The sequence below is a fragment of the Simochromis diagramma genome, unplaced genomic scaffold, assembly GCF_900408965.1.
Source record: "Simochromis diagramma unplaced genomic scaffold, fSimDia1.1 OVJJ01000603.1, whole genome shotgun sequence".
NCBI classification, from domain to species: domain Eukaryota; kingdom Metazoa; phylum Chordata; class Actinopteri; order Cichliformes; family Cichlidae; genus Simochromis; species Simochromis diagramma.
Window position 1 is genome coordinate 11588047 of NW_024387414.1, and position 21475 is coordinate 11609521.

Below are 21475 nucleotides of genomic sequence, written 5' to 3' on the forward strand. Positions count from 1 at the left end.
CACTTGACCTTGTGCTCTAACTCTCTGTTTTACACACTGTTGGAACTGTGGAGCTTAAATGCCATTTCTCTAAGTATCTTCTTAACTGGTTAACTAACAAACAAGGTCTTCACAAGAAAGCATTGAAACTCCGGAAAAAAATGTTCTACCACATATTTTATCTGGTCCAAAATATAATCAGCTAAAGATGTTTCAACGCTGACTATATTTTAATAATGAGCACATTCCTTCATGAGTCAGAATCCTCCATCCCACTGCCAGGACTATGTGTTTGTGCATCTATGTGGGTGATGGTGGATGGTGTCTGGAAGGGCAAGTGCACAAATGCGTGCATGTTCAGTAGCACATGCATAGAGCCCTATGCATGTGTCCTTGCAGCAACGTGCCATGGCAGATGCTGCCTCAAGCCGCAGCAGTGTCTCCAGTGATGATCTGTCTGTTGACCTTCAGTAACATTTGAGGATGTGGAAGCTTTCTTGTCAAGGACGGTGCACTCTTCGGGCTGATTGCCTTTCATTAATATGCCTCACCTTCAGATGTGCTATATGGCATTTGCATGACATTAGCATTTATCTTTGGGCCAGCCGTTCTGCGCTGCAGCATGCGGAGCTTCTGTGAATGACACCTGTTAGACTGAGACCCAGATGCCTTTCTGGCAGGGTCACACTGTGCAGGTTTGCAGAGGGTGGATGAGGGTGGAAGAGAGAAGACAGACCATACTGAGGGCTGTCTTTTAGGACTGGTTGTTTTTGACATTTGTTAAAAGATAAAATTATTAAGGTTTGGTTTGTTTCTTTGTGGTTTGGCTCAATTTTCTAGGATTTCAGATTTAAATGATCTTGGTGTACCTGCACCAACCAAAGATGTTTTCTTTTGTTTGTTTGTCTGTCTGTCTGTCTGTCTGTTTGTTTGTTTGTTTGTTTGTTTACACCACATTGGACATTATGCTATCAACTGTGCTGACAGTGTTTCAGAGCTGCGCAGTATTTTCAGGTGTCTGTCTGCTGGTCAGAAAGTCTCAGTCCAAGTTTCTGTCAGTTAAAACCTTGTGGGCAAAATGACAGATCCAAATATTCAGATTTGCTCTTTGTTTCAAATTATTCTTGTTCTGAGTCACATCTTTGTCCCATTTCTGTGAAGTCTTTTCTCAGTACTGTTACGCAGTGTGGCATCAGACATCATGACTCACTGTGTAAAACAGTTGAGCAAAAAAGAAAGGTAACATTAACTTTGGGGTGTAACAAAATTTCTTAAGCTTATTCTTTTTCTTCTTTTTTTTTGCACTGAAGAAAAAAAGATGCTCTTGTATGTGTTCATTAACTAATTAACCTCAAACTACAATGCTCAAGAACCAACAGAAAATGTAAACAATAACAATGAGAGGAATTCTCTAAAAAATGACATATTTCCTGTTTTTGTAGGTGGTTGTTTGTTTGTTTGTTTGTTTCTGTCTGAGCTCATTCTCTCTGTTAGTCTGAGTGCTGTTCGGCTTGAGGATGGTGCAGCCAGGTGGTGACCCTGCATGCAGTATCTGGCACACAGCAGAGCACGTAGAGATGGAGCCAGATCCCAGAGTCAGAGACCTGCCGACACCGACCAATCTGCCACCAAAGAGGCAACAGTGTCACTGATACAAACACTGTGGAAGGTGAAGGCAAACCTTTGATGTAGTGTCAGAAGAATGGCATGTAACGCAAATGTCTTCAATTTACCCTAAAAAGTGTAAAATAATCATTTTCTGTGGCGTTATTTTACTGATTAAGAAAACAAATGGTCAGTAGAACTCACGGCTATGTTTAATAGTTAAAGTCAAAGCATTTCCACATGCACAGTGAAAAGACAACTCAAATGATTGGGACTAAACAAGTGTGTAGTCTTAAGAAAATCACTTATCAGGGAGGCTAATCAGAAAAAGAGGTTTCAGTTTGCTAGGGAGTGTAATGATCGGACTCTGGATCAATGGATCAATTCGGAAAGAGTCATGTGGTCTGATAAGTCTTGTTTTTCTCTGTTCCATGGTGATGGGTGCATTAGGGTAAGAAGAGAGGTGGATGAAGTGATGCACCCATCATCCCTAGTGCCTACAAGCCTATAAAAACAGTGTTGTGATCTGGGCTTTGGTCAAGGTTGAGCAACATTATGTGCCCAAAAAAATTAGGTCAGTTGACTACCTCAAAATACTGACTACCCAGGTTTTTCCATCAATGGATTTCTTTCCTTCCCTGATGGCACAGGTATGTTCCAAGATAACAATGTCAGGATTCAGAGGGCTTGAATGGTGAAGTAGTGGTTCAGGGAGCTTGAGCCAAGGTTTGACTCTGACTGGAAATAAACGTTGTGAGATTGCACAAGTTTACTGAAACATCATGGCGAACACAAGCTGCTATCAAAGTTCATATTGAGTAACTATTTTTATATATAATAACAGTATAATCGATTATTCTTTTTTTTTTTTTTTTTTTTTTTTTTTTTTGGCCTGTCCCGTTTGGCTCTTTTGCCATCAGAATTGTTGTCTAAAGGCAAAGAAAGATGCCCAACGGATTTTCTTTACCAAATTGACCATCCCAGCCTTGCCGTAATGGTCCATTTGATTCACCTTTTATTGTTTATTTTATTTTCACTTACTGAATACGGGACAGACTTGACTGGGGGAAAGAAGGGGAGAAAGAAAGAGGGAAAGAGAAACAGCTGAGAAGAGGGACGGGGGAGAAGGGCAAAAAACAAAAACCAACAGAATGAGCAGAAAAAAAAAAAAGAAATAAAAAATGCATATATCAGTCACCTGGATCACCTGCTGAGAAAGAAAAAAGAAAACAAGCAGAAGAGAACAAGAGTAATAGAATAAACAACATCACAATGATATATGGGAATATGACAGTAAATACTAAATATTAAACATTATTGTGCAGCACATAAGATCAACATAACACAGTGTGCTTTGAGGTAGGAGCCAAAAAGGGTGTAGTTTGTGGGTGTGATCACCCGTGTGTACACCTGTGAGCATGGACGCGCTTGTTTTTTTAAAAGGTTCCTTCATGTAATGATCTGCTAGAGGGTGTGGGGGGGCCACAGCCCCGTCCTCCAGGGCATGAAGCAGGTATGGAGGAGATCAAAACTCCAGACATCCAGAGGTCCCCAGAACACAAGAGACTAAGGAAGACCAACAGAGGGGCAGCCGCGCCACTGTCCCAGAAAGAGCTGAGGAGAGTCCCAGATGAGGGCTCACTCAGCAGCCGCGGAGCAGAAGCCAGGGGGAGTTGCAGTGACGCGCCCGTGAGCTCCGCCGGCAGCCAGCCGTGCCTGAGTGACCGAGCCCCAGGCCGAGAGGCCGGGGGCACCCCACCTCCGAAGTGGCCCGAGCGAGCCCCAGGCTCCAGGCCCCGATAAGCGGCCGCCAAGGAGTGAGCCGGTGTGTACCTGGACGCCCACCCCCGGACACAAAGAACCACCAACGCACCGATGTCTGAGGGAGTCCGCCACTGGCAGGGGAAGTGGTGGTAGGGGGAGATAGGCCTCCAAACCTTGGAGGGCCTGAGATGTCCCCAGAGAGGTGGCGCCTGACACCCAACCTGACATATAGACACAGACATACAGGCACACACATATACAAACATCCATTCCCACCCTCATGCTCTCATATGCACTTACTCCACACTCAACCAACGTGGAGACAGACATAAAGAGACGCTGTACACACGATCACACTCCCCAAGCGTACTCTACAAACCGGGTCTAGGTACCCTTGCCCCTGGAGGGGGAACTGCACCCAGACCCAGGTGGTGTTACCCTTTTCCCTGCGGTGGGGGGAGGCAGACCGCCCCGACTCCGCAGCAGCAAGGAGGCCCCACACTCCAGACCGCAGTCGGACGGCCAACTCCTCCTCCTAGCCCCCCCGCTCCAGCAGGTCGCAGAGAACGGGGGTGAGAGAAGACTCCAAACCTCCCTCCACCCGCTCATTGTAGTGTTGATGCATGTGTGTTCTAAGGTGCATTTAAAACCCAGGAGGGCATGGAGCTACCTGCCAGGGAGCAGCAGGTAAGCCCATGGTCCCTCCTGCTAGCCCTCAATGTCTACGTGTATTTAACCTTGAGAGGTGGGCAACGACGCCAGGGGTGGGGTGTACACCCTGATGGTACTTTGGATTCCGTGTATCGTGCCCACCCCCAAGATCCTATATTGTGTAATGAGAGTGTGAGTAATGTGAATGTCTAAGTTGTGGGATAAAATTGAGGCAGAGGCAGCCAGAAGGGGACAGAGGGGGGGGGGGGGGGGGGGGGGTTAGCCTCCTCTGCATATAATCGATTATTCTTATAACTCACCATATTTCAAACCCTGACAATTAAACACAAAAAACGGTAGTTCCTAGATTTAACTGCCTCATTTCATTCTTATGGCAGAACAGCCCTTTTGAAGTTACCATTGTAACCTCACAACAAAAATATCCTCGTTCTGAGCCTGGTCAGAGCCTTTTACGTTCAGTATGCTTGTCTTTTCCCCCACCTTTCAAAAATGTGCTAGGGTAATTCTCCCGTCACTGTACACGTTAACCACCACAATAAATCTGGAAAAAGTGTTTTCCTACTTGGATCAACGAAAGCTCTTAATCAATCTAATTATTGGTGCATCACAATTAAATATGGCTTTGCATTATCCATCCATTCTTTTCCGCTTATCCAATTTAGGGTCATGAGGGGAGCTGGAGCATATCCCAGCTACTGTAGGGCAAGGCCTGCTGAAAGGTTATTTCAATTTAGAATCACCAGTTAACCCAACCCAACTAAGCGCATGTTTTTGGACTGTGGGAGGAAGTCTGAGTACCCAGAGAGAAACCAAGCAGACATGAGGAGGACATGCAAACTTCACACAGAAAGGCCCACCACCTGGCCTTTCCTTATATACATTATCTCACAAAAGTAAGTGCACCCCTCATATTTTTGTAAATATTTTACTATATCTTTTCATGGGACAACATTAAAGATATGACACTTTGATACAATGTAAAGTAGTCAGTGTAAAGATTCCATAACAGTGTAAATTTGCTGTCACCTGAAAATAACTCAACATACAGCCATTAATGTCTAAATTGCCGGAAACAAAAGTGAGTACACCCCCAAGTGAAAATGTCCAAACTGTGCCCAAAATGTCAATATTTTGTGTGGTCACCATGTTTTTTTTCCAACACTACCTTAACTCTGTTGGGCATGGAGTTCACTAGAGCTTCACAGGGTGACACTGCAATCCTTTCCCACTTCTCCATGATGATATCATGGAGCTGGTGGATGTTGGAGACTTTGCGCTCCTCCACCTTCCATTTGAGGATGCCCCGCAGATGCTCAATAGGGTTTAAGTCTGCAGACATGCTTGGCCAGTCAAGTACCTTTACCCTCAGTTTATTTAGCAAGGCACTGGTCTTTTTGGAGGTGTGTTTGGGGTTGTTGTCATGTTGGAATACTGTCCTGTGGCCCAGTTCCTGAAGGGAGGGGATCATACTCTGCTTGAGTATGTCACAGTACATGTTGGCATTCAGGTTCCCTCAATTAACTGTAGCTCCCCTGCACTCATGCAGCCACAAACAATGACATCCCACCACCATGCTTGACTGTAGGCAAGACACACTTGTCTTGGTACTCCTCACCTGGTTGCCGCCACGCACCCTAACACCATCTGAATCAAACAAGTTTATCTTGGTCTCATCAGACCACAGGTAATCCATGTCCTTAGTCTGCTTGTCTTCGGCAAACTGTTTGCGGGCTTTCTTGTGCATTATCTTTAGAATAGGCTTCCTTCTGGGATGACATCCATTTAATCCAATGTGTGGCGTATGGTCTGAGCACTGACAGGCTGACCCTCCACACTTTCAACCTTTGCAGCAATGCTGGCAACACTCATACATCTACTTTCAAAAGACAACCTCTGGATATGATATTGAGCATGTGTACTCAACTTCTTTGGTCGACCATAGCGAGGTTTGTTTCTAATCTGTCCTGTTAGTCTGCCCTATGGTCTTGACCACTGTGCTGCAGCTCAGTTTCAGGGTGTTGGCATTATACTTATAGCCTAGGGCCATCCTTATGTAGAGCAATACTTCTTTTTTTCAGATCCTCAGAGAATTCTTTTCCATGATGTGCCATGGGAAACCTCCAGTGACCAGTATGAGAGAGGGTGAGAGTAATAACACCAAATTCAAACCACCTGTTCCGTATTTGCACCTGAGACCTTGTAACACTAACAAGTCACATGACATCAGGAAGGGAAAATGGCTAATTGGGCACAATTTGGACATTTTCACTTAGGGGTGTACTCCCTTTTGTTGCCAGCTGTTTCGGCAATAATGGCTGTGTGTTGAGTTATTTAGAGGTGACAGCAAATTTACACAGTTGTAGAAGCTTTACACTGACTACTTTACATTGTATCAAAGTGTCATATCTTCAATTTTGTCCCACGAAAAGATATAAAAAAATAATTACAAAAATGTGAGGGGTGTACTCACTTTTGTGAGATACTCATATTGTATATAAAATGTATTGGTTACATAAAAAGGCTAAACCAGTTATACAAAATTGAGAAAATCCTGCATAACCTTTGAGAAAGACCTACAGTGGACATTCAGTCAGTAACAGAATAAAGGATGTCGTGCAAGTGGCACATTTATCCCACAGCAAAACCAGCAAAAACAATAGGATGCTTGCTGGTGGAGACAAAAAAAGAGCTTAAACAAGGGAAGGTACAGAAGTTAGGTGAACAGAATGACAACAACTAAATGAATGCTAATATTGGTCTGTCAAATGTTTGATTCTATCGCCCCCTCCCCCTTAAAAAAATCCCTCAAAGGGCTTATTTATATATCAGAGTTATACAATTCTCAGTTTTTCTGCACCAGTGACCAAAAAAGACATAATCTTGCAGCTCCTGTTTCATTATCTGCACTTTTCATTAACCCCATTTTTATCCCATCTCTGATAATGAACACGTCTGACTTGTCTTTTTCACCATCAACCCAGAAACCCAGAAACAATGTCTCAAAAAATCCTGTTGCACAATATGTCTCCACCTGTGGATGTCTTCTTTTTGAAAAATGCTTTTCGACTGGATAGAGTTATGTTGGTCTGAATCCCATTTAAGACTTTAACTCATCACCTCAGTCTTTCTAGTGTTTTACATTCCCTTTCCATTTTAACCCATCTATTATCGGAAGTGATAAAAATAATCTTTACTATCAGTCCCAGTCGCGGAGGAGAATCACCACCTCATTACCACTCCTGTCTGAGAGGCTGATTATGGGACGGAAGAAGCTCGGCAACAGAGCTGAGCCTGGGGCGTCCTAGCAGGCTTAGTCTGCTAATGGCTGCATGGGGTTGAATTGCAGCTCATCTCATTCCTTACTACTGGATTTCTCTCTTTCCACATTGCTGCCAATCTTCACTGCACCTGTTACCAAAAAGATAAAGAAATGAAATGTTTGAGAAAAGTGGAGTGTCCTCTTTCCTGTTCAATAAAAACAGCAGCAACAAGAGCAGCAGAATCTCACTCAATTATCCCCTGTTACCTCCCTGGATCCTTTTAATGATCCCACATAGACACTGCACTGTGATCCCACTGTCAGACACCCTGTGATGAAATAAACCATTGTGTGTGTCCTCGCCCCAATATGCTAATCCAGGATTAATTATGGGCCAACCCTAATGAGTATCTCTCTCGCCCTCTTAGATATGTAAATGCACCAGCAGTGGACAGTGTTGAGAGGCTTTTGTTAACTCAGTGTTTTATAAAAGGGGGCAGAACAGGATGAAGCAAGCCAAGGACAAAGGTTTCATGTTATTTCAAAAGATGGAAAACCCCCCAAAACAAAACAATTTATGTGAATTTGCAGTGATATGGAAAGAGCAGTGCAAGCCCTCAGCAAATCTGGCTTCAATTTTACCTGTGGGAATAAATTCAGGAAGAGCAGAGGCTGTACTGAAATTGTTAAGACACTGGCGCATATGATATGGTTATTGTGAGGCTCTTCACCATCAGCAGCTGCCCGGCTTGCTGACATCGTGGATTCTGAACTTTTTAAACACTTAAGCAGGAAATGTGAATGTGGGCAAAGCCAGAGAAACTGTGCTCTCACAACACTTTCATTTTTTTTCTCTTTTCAACTTGGAAGATGGGGAACAGACAGACAGCTTCATGTAGCAGTTATATTTTTCTGTTTTTGTAATAAAAACAATATATAAATTGTTTTCTTTGCCATGCAGTTAGGTAAGTAGCTGAGAAGGTTAGAGGAAAATCAGTATCTCTCTTTTCACAGCTTATAACTATTACTTGGAATAAAAGTGCAGTGTATTTTCTTTTAGGGGAAACAGATATGTTCATAAAGTGCAAATCCCTTACACCTGGACTTAAACGCAACACCTGATTGAATATTCCCTGGCATGAGCACTATGCTTATAAACCCTCCACATCCAGTGGTAGAGGATGAATGAAAATTCTTGTTGCATGCTCTCCTGTGCCTGCATGGGTTTCTGCTATCCAAAGACATGCTTCTTAAGTTAAACAACGACTCTGCAGCTGTCCATGTGTGTGATTTCTGTCTCATTACATTATCCCTGTGATTGACAGGTGACCTGTCCAGAGTGTGGCCCACCCTTTAACCTATGACAGGTGGATGTGATGGATGTTTAAGCATTCTTACAACTTTTTCCAGACCACTTGCATTGCTCATGTTGTTTAAAACAGCTTTGTTTTCTCGCCTGTGGTTCTGTGCATTCTGTGTTATTAACAGTGCAAGCCAGTCTTCTTGGAATAATAATAAATATTGCAATATTGCAGTATTACATTATTGCATTACACTGATTCTACTACGAAAATGCTTTGAATTGGCTAAGAAACTGGATATTCAGCGGGGGATCAAGTGTTCCTTCCGGACTTTCTCGTGCTTGTGAGTTTCAGTGCACACACAGAAAGACGCTCTCACTGCATTGGTCGCGTGTGATATTAGGTGTGTACGTAAACGCGCGTGTGTGCGTGCGTGTTTTCATTCCTGAAAAGCCTCCCGATAAGCTTTGGGATTCTCGACGTGAATCCCGTCTTTCTCCGTCTGTGTTTATCCTCGGAGTTTCTGTCCAAGGCGCTGAAATTTGCAGCTCCGGGGACCGGTCAGGTGACTGCGCGTTCTCCCTGCGAGAGCAGGGTGCTGAGTGTGTGTGTGTGCGCGCACGCGCTCGGTAGACTGCACGCGGACACTTCAGTCCTCATCATGAGCGATTGCGCTCATGAGGAAGGCTTTTCTGAGAAGGCGTCGGGGCTACGGTAGTAGCCTAGGCTTGCAGCGTGAATAGGTTTTTGCAGCCGAGTGTGTGACTGACTCTTCACGCGCATCGTCTCTTTCTCTTTTCCTTTGGCTGTTGCAAAAATCAGTGCAGCAAGTGTGGATGGCCACACTGGAGTGGGCTGCTGCCCACCAAGTCTGACTGTGTTTCGGAGGTGCTGAGAAGGAGAACATGTAAGAATCCGCAGGCATCCCCGCAGATCCTTTCGGATTCTCAGCCAAAATGCAGAAAGGGATCAGACTCAATGATGGCCACATCACCTATCTGGCTCTTTTGGCGAAGAAAGACGGGACGAGGCGAGGTTGCTTGAGCAAAAAAAGCTCAGACAACACAAAATGGCATTCAAAGTGGTTCGCTTTGTTGCAGAATATGCTTTTTTATTTCGAAAACGACTCGAGCTCACGCCCCTCCGGACTGTACCTGTTGGAGGGATGTGTTTGTGACCGGGCACCGTCACCGAAACCGTCTCTCTCAGCGAAGGAATGCTTAGAGAAGCAGGTAAGATATTGATCGCACGGGGAGCTCCCTTAAGTCTGACTGACACTGTCAAGGCAGTCAGTCTCACTGAACGGATACACAGAGCGGTCCCCTCCTACTGTTTTCCCCCCTTAAAATCCCTTTGATCAGCTGGGCTCTGCGTTACAGCCACATTTATAACAGCAGGTATCGTGTAGACACTTTTCACCAGAAGATATCGCCTATTCATCACGCAAACAATTTCCCAGAGATGCTTTTGCATTACAGTTGACTTGACGTTTTAGAGTTACGTAATGGCGTCATCCTAACCGATTGATTTTCTCGATTATGAACCAAAATAGCCCCACAGCCTTCCTCCGAGGTTAAATGCACGAAAAATACAACGCTAACAACAAACAAAGTTAGCAGAATTCACGCAAATCTCTGCAAACTTTGCACATTATCTTGGCCTCCTCTTTTCTGTTCATCTGTTGCATCACATTGGGATGCAAGACGCTGTATTTTTAGACACCCCAAATGTTCCGGGAATGCAGCACATATAAGGAGTAAACTTAAACTGCATCCAAACTTTGTAGGTTGCCATCTTGCGGAGGAGAGCTGCCCCTTCCTTGTTGTTTTGACGTATTGATTTAATTCCTTGTCTTGATATTAATAGCATCCTACCTTGGCAACTGTGTCTCCCCGGTTTATAGCGGCTTGGCTCATTTGATAGCTCTCTCATTATCATGGGTTGTTAACGACAGCCATGAATGAAAACCAAACGATGTCCCAGCCATGCTTTTCTTTCTCAGTGCATCCCCCTATTCTTTTTTTTAATTCCCCTGGCGTTTAGTGCCATGGATTATGTGTGAGGGATAAAAACAAAAAAACAGTTTACAGTGGGGGGTTTTATGCCTGAAACACATTCAGAAATAATTTTAGTGAGAGCGTAGTTTCCCATGTTTGAAGTGCTTTGGTGTTTTGAGGCAAACTGGTGCTGTATAAAAATATAAAAATAAACACTGTGTATAAACGCATTTGAGCCAGAGAAGTGGTCAAGCTGCTGTGAGCTATGACTGCAGTCACCTTCTGAAATCAGCTCTGCCAGCTGCAGTCTCTTCTGCTTTCCCTGCAGCAGAGGGGATGAAGAACTGAAGGTAAAAGTAAAAATGATAGGCCATTTTATTTGTTCAGTAATCATATTCTTTGTTTATGAATAAAACAGATTCTGAATGTGATTTTGAACCAATTACACTGGAATTTAAAAAAAAAAAAAAAAAAGAACTAAAGCAAAAAATTCTAGAAAGTCTGAACTTTTGGTCTTGTGGATGTGTTCCACTTTTAATATATTGTATATTTGCACAAAAAAACTTTCCAGGAAGTAGTTGTTGATAGTTTTGAAGATAGTTATTGTGAAGGTGGCGATTTTGGTGTTCAAGGTTAGGAGATAAAAACCTAAAGTGTTAGACAGAAAAAAGTGGAAACCAGTTAACATGTCTGTAAAAAGATTTGTGTTTTTCCAAGTTCAATAAAAATCTGTAATAATTAACTGGAGAGGAAGAAAAGGCAACTGAGGTAAACCTATACTGAACTTTCATAAAAGAAAATCTTCACGTCCTAAATATCCAAATCTTAAATTCCATGTGGCTATTTGGTAGCAAATGCTAAGCTTCACTATATTGTAACCAAAATGTTGCTAAATGATGCCTCAGAGGTCTTCTTTCCTTAGATAACCCTCCCCCAACATTCACAAAAAATAAACAAACAAACAGAGGATCTGATCCAAAACACTGATAAATCAATTATGGAACTGCTTGGTTATATTTGCATGTGTGCCATACAATTTTTCCCATCCACAGTAAAAATCTGTTAAATTATTCACAATCTCTCCAAAAAAAACATTGTCTGATATTGTGTTAGACTGGGATCACAGCCCTCTGTTGCAATAATTGTATTTTACTGTATAGCCTCTAAGAAGAATAAATAAAGGATGGGAACAGGGTAAATCCATTATCTGTGAAATCCACAGTTTCTGCTCCAAGTACAGCTGTACCCAGTTTGCTGTCCATGGTGCTGAACTCAGCTGTCATATGTTCCTCAAACGCTCTTGCCCTCTGCTGTCTGCAGGCAGAGGAGCCAGGATTGTAGGGGATACTACGAAGAATATATATATATGTATATATATATATATATATATATATATATATATATATATAGTTATATATAGTTATATTATGCAATTTAATCGTGAGGATTGCACAGCTGTCGGAAGAGGGGGTCAGCAAGAAAATTCAATATTGGTCATTTGTTGTTTAAAAGATAGAGACAACTAACCCACTTTTGAGGACTTGTTGTTTGCTTTCGTTTCGTGAACTATTCAACTTTGTTTACTGCTCGCTGTCTGTTCCCTTAAAACCGTATCAGGAGAAGAGAAATGCTCTATTCTAGGGGTGCAATATGTACTGAGTGACATCTCCGATGACAGCTGTTCATGCAGACTGCTCCAGTGAATTTATTTCAACAATGAATTAAATGAATTTGAAAGCCTTCACTTAGCATAACACAGTCTTCTGTTCCACACATGTCCCTTTGCATAATATGTGTCAGGAACATGTTCTTTCAGTTTTTTTCTAAATGGCTTCTTTTCTTAGTTTAGCAAAACTATATACATATAAATTTTGAAAATGTATTCACACAAATACGTGGTCTTCTCTCAGTGTGAACAGCACACTTTGTAGTTTCCAATCAGTCATGTCTTTATGTGTCCACATGTGTAAATCTTGCAGGGCTCATTCTGTGTGCATGCTACTAAGTCTATATTTGCCTCTCGGTGTACTCCTGTATACGCCTGTATTGATCCATAAACTGAGAGACTGCACAGAAAAGGTGAAATGCGGACAGGGAGACTGATCGATTCTCAAGGTGTCTGTTGGCACACAGATTTCTTTTTCACCATCCTCACTCGGGAAAAACATAAAATGACACCTAAGTCAACCAGCAGACTGCAGAGGTGGTCACAGACAATGGTGCTGTACAATCCTGACGTGGAAACTGGTTCATGTAAGGATTACAGCAGATTCCAGATTTCAGTGGTGTGTATGCATGTACTGTATGTCACCGAGTGTGTGTCAGAGCTGCAGGAGAAATGGCCAGGAGAGCACTGGATCTTATCTGTGTGTGACAGGGAGAGGGACAATACAGCGAATAGATGCCAAGCCAACTGCCACCTTGCTGGGCTACAGCGCTTTTTATAGCCCTCACTCCTCAAAAAGGCAGAAGATCTTTCTCTGCCTCCCTCTCCGTCTGGCTCTCTGTTCTCATTGTGTTCTTTGGAGTGTTCTACTTTTTAAATGTTCTTATTCCCCATTTAGAAGGCGAGTTACGTTTAAGCCCACAGTTACTATGGCAACCCCTATTTGCATCTGAAAAAGTACATTTGAAGGGGCCAACAAAATGTGCAACAACATGCTTTGGCATTGTACTCCATTTAGCAAGTACAGCAAATATGGGCTTATAAGAAATGGGAGGTGAGTTTTCTTAGGTAGTGGCGAGTGCAAATGCTGGATGGGCTATATGTTTTCCTTTGTTGTTAAGAGTAATCAGCAATGGTGTACCATCAGTCTCTGTGTATACTCACTTCATTGACTTTATGATGTAATCTGAAAATATAGGTCACACATTAAATCATCTATATATAAACAGCATGGCTTTGGCCAGTTTACAGTAATCGTGATAATCCACCTGGCAATATTCAGTGGACAATATCAGTGTGAATTGGCCAATTATATAAACTGAAATAGAATCTGTGGTCTTTGTGACAGAAATGTATACTGTAACGACTAAAGTCGGAGGGTTAAAACATTATTTAACCCTCCAACGTACCGCGTGTATGGGGGCAATACCATCCTGAAGAACACCACTAACATAAGAATAGAAATATTTTATCATAGGAGGAAGGTGCTTATCCTGAGCTAGCCATCTTCCATCCATTCATCCTCACTTTTGACTGTCTATCCAACTTAGGGTTGAGTTGGAGCCTACCGCAGCCTCATAAGGTGAAAGGTGGAATATAACCTGGACAGGCTGCCAGTCTATCAAAGGGACACCCAGAACTAGTTCATATTGATTTTGAATAACCTTTCCATCTAAGGGGACCAAGCCATGCCACCAAAAATACTGCTTGCAATACATAACTGAACCACCCACCAGATCTCTTTGTTTTTGGGGTCAACAGTTTGGGTTTTTCCTTTAATTCATCACCCATCTAGACTGTGTTTTTGATACTGGCTATTCTTGCTATGATTTATTTATTTGAATGAGTAGCTGAATAAAAACATAAAAAAGAAGTCATTCTGTATTTTTGTGATTAAAACACGCCTTTAACATTAATCTTACATAAATATAACATTGTCTTATTTTCTGTATTCCAGATGGAATTTAGTTGCTTTGTTCACACATTATTTTAACAAGGACTTACTTACTGGTTGTGCTGTCTCACTTACCAACAGATACTGTATCTTTGGCAAAAAAACAAAACCCTGTAATGACTTGGATTTAAATATAGCCACCTAAAAGGTTTAACACAACAGCTCACAGGATGTGAGAGATGGGAAGCACATTACTGACAAAGGCCCGTTCTGCTGCTCGTCAGAAAATAAGGAACATTACTCTCATTCACAAATGAATTGCTCTTGGCATTTGGGAAGGATAAATGAAAAAAATCCAATATACTGGATTTGTGGGGGTCTATTTACAATGCATCAGTGTTATATAATTTGATGTGTTTCTACTACAAATAGGTTAGCTGTACTAGTAGTGCGGTGACCACCACTCTGGTGATTTGAGGATTTTATCCAGTAAGCCTATTAGAAAACAATTGAACTGCATTCGCCATAATTACCATAACTCAACCTTATGATAATTGGTGAGAGTGTAAAAAAGGGGTGAGGACCCAGGGGTGGTTGTGTCGCTAAAATGCAGCCAAACCACTTGAACAAAACAAAACAAAACATGGCGTCAGTCAAGAGGCTTCCGCCAATTCAGAGGTGAGTTGCCAGGTTACAGACAGAAGGCACAAAGGCTTTATAATGAATCTCTCAAGACTTTTCCCTCAGGATCTCTCTCTCTCTCACTCATTCACACATACAGCGCATGTATGCATGTATAAATACACCTTTAAGTAAAATACAGATCAGTGGAAGTGGCTGCTGATTACTAGTGATTAAAGGGTAGCAACATACATTTTATAGCACAATAACAGATATCCTGGTTATTATATGCTGAACAAATATCTGACTCACTCACTATGCTTTTGTTTTCCCAGTATTATTTCACTGTCACGTTCAATCATGACAACCAGAAGGCTTTGGAGCTGCGCACAGAGGACGTCAAGGACTGTGATGAGTGGGTGGCTGCCATCACGCAGGCCAGGTAGCTCTCACACATGACCTTTTACCTACAGCTGTTTAGACAAGGATGTTCTGAGGGGTGGAGATCTTGATGAGAACTGTGCTTGTAACATCTACAGTCAATAAAGATGTGAAAATTTAGGTTGGAACTTATATAGGGAGTGTATAAAAAAAGCATAAAAAGCTGTATCCTTTAAATGGCAAACAGTGGGTCACTTCTGTATCTGCAAAATGAATTCAACTTGTAGAGACATCTAGGAAAACATCCCTTTGTTCTTAATCAATTGAAAATGTTTGCACCATAACCACAATTTAGCAAACTAAGATCCCTTTTAGAGTCAGGGTGGATAAAGCATTATATGCTTTAGTGTGAGCTTACCTGACGAAGATGATGAAAAACAGCCAGCTCAAGGATTCACAAAATGAACTCCTTAATGAATGTGCAACATCATTTTGGCTCAGTCAGTCTTTTATACCATCTATAAAGTCAGGTCCACTATAGATTACCATGTAATTCTTGAATTTACAACTTGACAAGTGGAAACTAATAGTGTTTGTACTTGTAAACATAAAAATGGTCAAGTATGTTAACTACTGATATTTGTAAAGTGTACCAGCAGATTGGTTAGGATCCTAACAACAGTCATTAGTCACGATATTTCCCTGTGTGTACCTGTAAGCTTGATGTGTGTTACAGAGTCCAAAGTATGTTGTTTTTTTTATACTATTATTATCATTATTATTATTATTATTATTTTGGCATGCTCAGAGGGTACATAGTAGAGACATAAGAAAGACACATGGCAGTAGGACAGCCTCTGGTTGAAATAACTAGATTAAGTAAAGGCTGAATGCTTTTTTTTTCCCCATTACGGTGTGGTTTCTTGGCCAGGTCTACATTGAAAACAATATTTTTTTAATCTCAACAGACTTTTTAGTTAAATAAGGGTTAAATAAATAAAGTAAATAAAATAGAAAGAATCCTGATTTGAAATCCGTGGGAAAACTGACAGTGGTACAAAAATAAGTGTTAAATTAAAGCAAAAATTTAATTTGGGCCAAAGTTGGGCAATTTTTCTTAACTTTTAAATAAGATTTGACAAAGTTGAAATTACAGCTACTTTACATAATGTTGAAAATAACTGTCCCATCTGCAGCTAATCAACAGCTTTAGTAAGGGCTGGCTAGCTATCAGGTGTAATTCACTGTGATGAATAAATAAATGACAATTTCAGTTAGTGAAAATCATGTTGACTCGAACATAGGCCTGCTTACTACTAATACTGAACATGAAAAACTGTCTCCACTTATCACTAGCTATTAGTAACAAGTGGAGGCTGTTGGGCTGTAAACTTTTTGCATCAAAGATAGGCTTTTAACTTGGAAATCTACAGAAACCAATTTGCATTTGGAGTCAGTCCCAACTAGATTTTGTTTTTTTTTTTGCAGGGATTATGGTGTTACCTACATTTTTAACATAGGTTGCTGCTTGGTTTTTATTCTATTAAGTGGGCATAGAATAGATTTTTCTCTGTATATCTGATGGAAAATGCAAGTGCTATGACTCAGTGTGCCGCAAACTGTCATTTGGACCCTTTTGGGTTTGTATTGTTGTATGATTGCTTGTTAATTTATAATGTTAAAACAACACAGCGGTCATACTATAATGAGAGTAACACATGTATGCATGTATGTTACTTATCTCCTTCTAGATGATTGGACCTTTGAATAAACATTTCCTAGGGAACTGTGAGTGCCACTTTACCAGTTTTACTGATAATTTACGACACCAATTTAAAGTATTAAGTAAATCAATAAAAACAAAGTGGTTATTAATATTGATTCTTGATTTATGGAGTCCTCACATGTCTAACGAGTGAAATGGCCACTTATGATGAGGGCACAAAGAAGGTTAATGAAAGCAAAACAATACCATCACTCTAAATGTCAACAGTTTGCAATTCAGTGACAAAAGGTCGACTGATTAGAGTCATTGAAGATTAAATTGATTAGTGCACCATCAAGGCAGCAGCACTTACTGTAACACTGTAATAGCTAGCAAGTAAATAAGACTTGTATTAAGGTATCTCAATTAAATTCAGCCGTTCCTGGCATGTAAATGCCATGGGGCTTGAGTATTTCTGAATTACTCTTTATTTATGGTTAACAATCTGCATTGTTAAAGTTAGTTAAATTTGTGTTTTTCGAATTGTGGCGCAGGCCCCGGAAAGTTTAGTCAAGAGAAAAGAGGGGAAAATATGGAATTTATTTATTTACTTTTGGAGAAAAAATAATAGAGTTTACCAACCTTTATTGCATTAAAACGAGACAAAAACTGTGGTATATGGGACGTTTTAGAAGTTTGCAAGTGGGGCATGCCAGAAAACATCTAAACTGAGTAAGATTTAACTAAAACACCTGCCAAACATTTTTTTTGACAGGACATTTTCAAGGCCAGGTTTAGGCAAGCTGAACATAATTGACTGTATTGATTTTAGGCCTTAAATAACATGCACGTGAACAGTTTAATTATTGCTCACACAAAAGCATCCAACATATGGAGTGCTATCCCATCAAGTATTTAAAGACCTGGTTGTGTAAGTAAATCCTGCACTTTCTGAGGATTTAAGGTCCGTGTTCCAAACATATGCTGATCAGAGGTCTGTCTTTGCTTTGATAAAGCTATGGAGAGCCCCTGAAACATGCGTTAATGAGGTCTTTGCGTGTGTGTCTGTATAGTTACAGGAACCTGGCTACAGAGCATGAGACCCTCATGCAGAAGTATCTTCATCTACTCCAAATAGTGGAGACGGAGAAAACGGTTGCCAAGCAACTTCGACAACAGATAGAGGATGGGGAAATCGAGATAGAGCGACTGAAATCAGAGGTAACTTGCTTTGTAATTTCATGCTAGTAACACAGTACCTGTATATGTGTGATGTGTGTTTACTGGATAGCATACGGAGAGAAGCGATCAAAAACAGGCAGGCTGAGAGGATAAAGTGAGAATGTGGTCACAGGACAAAGGTCATGACCCAGATTCCAAACCACAATGTTCTGAGTTCATGATGAGCTTTGTAGCTTGCAGTGCCCCTGGGATGTCCTTGTTAGAGACTCTGTAATGCTGTTGAGTGTTTTGTATCCTAATTATTCAGTCTAAACTAAATCAAATGCACCTCTCTTTAATGTGCTAATGGCTAGCTTCAGCTGAACCAAATGTTTTCAATATGCATGAATCGGCTTTTGTTGCACATGATACTGGAGTCTGTGGCTGAAAAGCATGATCTACTATCTCACTTTTCACAGCTAAAGAGTGTTCTAGTAATGGTGTTTGTGTTATTTTGTTTAATTTCAGTCTTTTATCAGAAGTTTTGTATTCACATGCTGTGTATAATGGAAGCAAATGCAACAGATTTGAATGAAATACAAAACTGGTATTTTGATGTGTCTGGTGCAGTTTCTGTGTTTATAATTTCTTTGAGCCAGCTAATGGATAGCTGGACAAAAAGTAATTCAAGAACATGAACTGAGATATTAACAACCATAGTGAAACATATTTCGGAATAAGAGATGATCATGAGTAGAGTTTATCTGGACACATATTATATTCCTCTTACTGAGTCCTGTACTGGTTATGATGAATTTCAGATTGCTGGACTTCTGAAGGACAACGAGAAGATCCAGTCAAATCCAGAGGTGCCCCCCAGTGAGGATGATACAGAGATCAAGAAGATCAAAAAGGTGATCTGTATCAGTATTGCACAGTTTTAAAGGGTAAAGCCTGACTTACCTTTTTTAATCAAGAAAACCTAAATTAATGCAAAGATGCTAAAGGTAAAGCACTGATGATCTGTTCCATTAGAGATGTTGTTCATTTCTGAAACAGATTTTTGACATCTTTGGGTACCTGCAGTTTTTTTTTTAATCCTAATAAATTCAGGGAAGCTCACACTTGATCACGCTAGATCACTGCAGTCATCAGCTTCTTTTGTCCTCAGTTCTACTGAGGAGCTGCCTGATCTGAATTAAGGCTGGAGAGCTTGGAAAGCTTTGACATGTTAGTTACTGTACAGCTGGAAAAGATGATGACTAATAGTCAGTTGAACATAGTTTGCATAGAAAATGTTGACTTGTCTGGTAATATTTGCCAACTATTTCCTAAGTGGTAGAGAAACCGTGAAACTTGTGATGCAAACTCAAGATGGACATTGTTCACCTTCAAAGTAATAGTTCCATCATGTAATATATGTTGGTTACTTTGAAAGTAAATGTTCTGCATTTCTGGTTTACAGTACACTTTTCAGAGTTTCAGTGCCACTTGGTGAACAGATGGGACGTGTTTGTGGGCAAGTTGGCATCTTCCATGTAAACTATGTGTAACTGCACAAATCTGCTAGGAACCAAATAAATCATAAAGATTTATTTGGTGCTCCACTCTGTTTGCGACTGATTTCACCTCCAGCCTCAAGCAAATATTTACCACCCAGTTGGGGAATAAACATTCTACCTCACTTACCAGTCTATAGATGTGAACCAGTGCAATAATTCAATGTGGGCTCCTCCCACCAGCATTCAGCACTGTAAATAATCTGATCTCAAGCCAGCAGAAGTGGACACAGTAGGCTGGTCTGCTAGCTAGTGATGGTAGTTGAAGTGACCATATTGTACATGTACAATGACAATAAAGATCTATTCTATTCTATTCTATTCTATTCTATTCTCAAGTATTTCTCTCACACAGCTAAGGCTAGCCTAGCAATGTTTAGTCAATTAAGATTATATTTAACTGTTATTATCTGCTGATATTTCTATTTTTTCTTCTTTTTTCACTCCTCTTACACTTTGAGTGTATGCATACCACTTTCGACAGAAGTGAGTCGAGTCAGGTGGGGTACTCTGAGGGGGGTCAGGTCTCTCCTACTGTCAGTGCAGACTTTGCACATTGCCACTGGCATAGTTCCCTGCCTTTCCTGGTGGAAAGCAACGCCTTTGACTGAGGCATTATTTAATTTGAACTTACCTAATAAATGGACATGTCTAAACTTGCCTTGACTCATGTTTGCTCAGTTTGGGGCAGCACTTACAAGATATAAACTATATATAGATATAAAGATATATATAGATATATATGTAAATTATAAAAACATTATTTTGTGTCTTAATGGAAGACTAAGTATCAAGTATTTTAGCATTTTGTAAGTTCGGTACAGTTTTTGGCACCTTTTGGTCTCTACTAAATATAAAATTATTTATCTGGCTTTTAATCACAAAAAACATTTAAGCATCTTTAACGGCAAATTATTAGATCCACTTTTCTGTCTATTTTTTGTGCTGATAGTGTCGTCAGTGTAACAGCTATGAGCAGAAACGCGACATCACACACATTTGATTCACTGCATAACTCAAGGTGCTTTATATTATAGGATAAAGACTATAATAATACAGAGAAAACCCTATAAAAAAATCCACGGAAGTCATGGAAATCCATTAAAACTCAAATCTCCAAAATTATAAAAAATTATGGTTTTTTTTCAATGTTTGCTTAATGATTTTGTCACAGGTCCAAAGTTTCCTGCGAGGATGGATTTGCCGCAGGAAGTGGAAAACTATCATCCAAGACTACATTCGCTCGCCCCACGCTGAAAGCATGAGAAAGAGGAACCAGGTGGTGTTCAGCATGCTGGAAGCCGAAGCCGAATACGTCCAGCAACTCCACATCCTGGTCAACAACTTCCTGCGGCCACTCCGAATGGCCGCCAGCTCCAAGAAACCGCCCATCACCCACGATGATGTCAGCAGCATCTTCCTTAACAGGTGGCTGGTGGTCATGCTGTTTGTGAGAGTGGTGTGACTCGGCATGGCGGGAGCTGCCAACATTTTTGGACAGCAGAAGGAGAAACAATAGCTCATGACTGCCATTTTGCTTATTTGTTTCATTAGTGAGACCATCATGTTCCTCCATCAGATCTTCTACCAGGGCCTGAAGGCCAGGATAGCCAGCTGGCCAACACTGGTGCTAGGTAAGAGGCACAGAATAATAAGTTAATTTTTCTAAATTGCAACTAAGAAGAATAATTTCATTTGGTTAAATGTATACATTTTTTCAGATACAACAGAGATTTCTTACAACACAACACAATGAAAGTGTTTTCATCATTGAGAAGCACTGTCAGTTTTACACACATAGTTGAAATCATACCATAAAGATATGAATTCAACTAAAAATAATGAATCTACGCAGGTACAACTCCCTTCCTTCCTTGCAAAAAATAATAATGATTTATTGTCTGTCGGGTA

General features: G+C 40.8%; 1 protein-coding gene across 1 annotated transcript in view; it reads left to right on the forward strand.

Annotated features, from left to right (window-relative positions):
• The first annotated feature begins 8903 nt into the window (after positions 1-8903).
• Positions 8904-21475, forward strand: part of LOC120720977 (ras-specific guanine nucleotide-releasing factor 1-like) — a 28772-nt gene continuing 16200 nt past the window's right edge. Inside the window, exons 1-6 of the mRNA XM_040010914.1 lie at positions 8904-9812; positions 15094-15200; positions 17918-18065; positions 18827-18919; positions 20739-20992; positions 21119-21198. Coding sequence (XP_039866848.1) covers positions 9537-9812; positions 15094-15200; positions 17918-18065; positions 18827-18919; positions 20739-20992; positions 21119-21198 — 958 coding nt within the window. The 5' untranslated portion in view covers positions 8904-9536. The remainder of the gene's footprint in view (positions 9813-15093; positions 15201-17917; positions 18066-18826; positions 18920-20738; positions 20993-21118; positions 21199-21475) is intronic.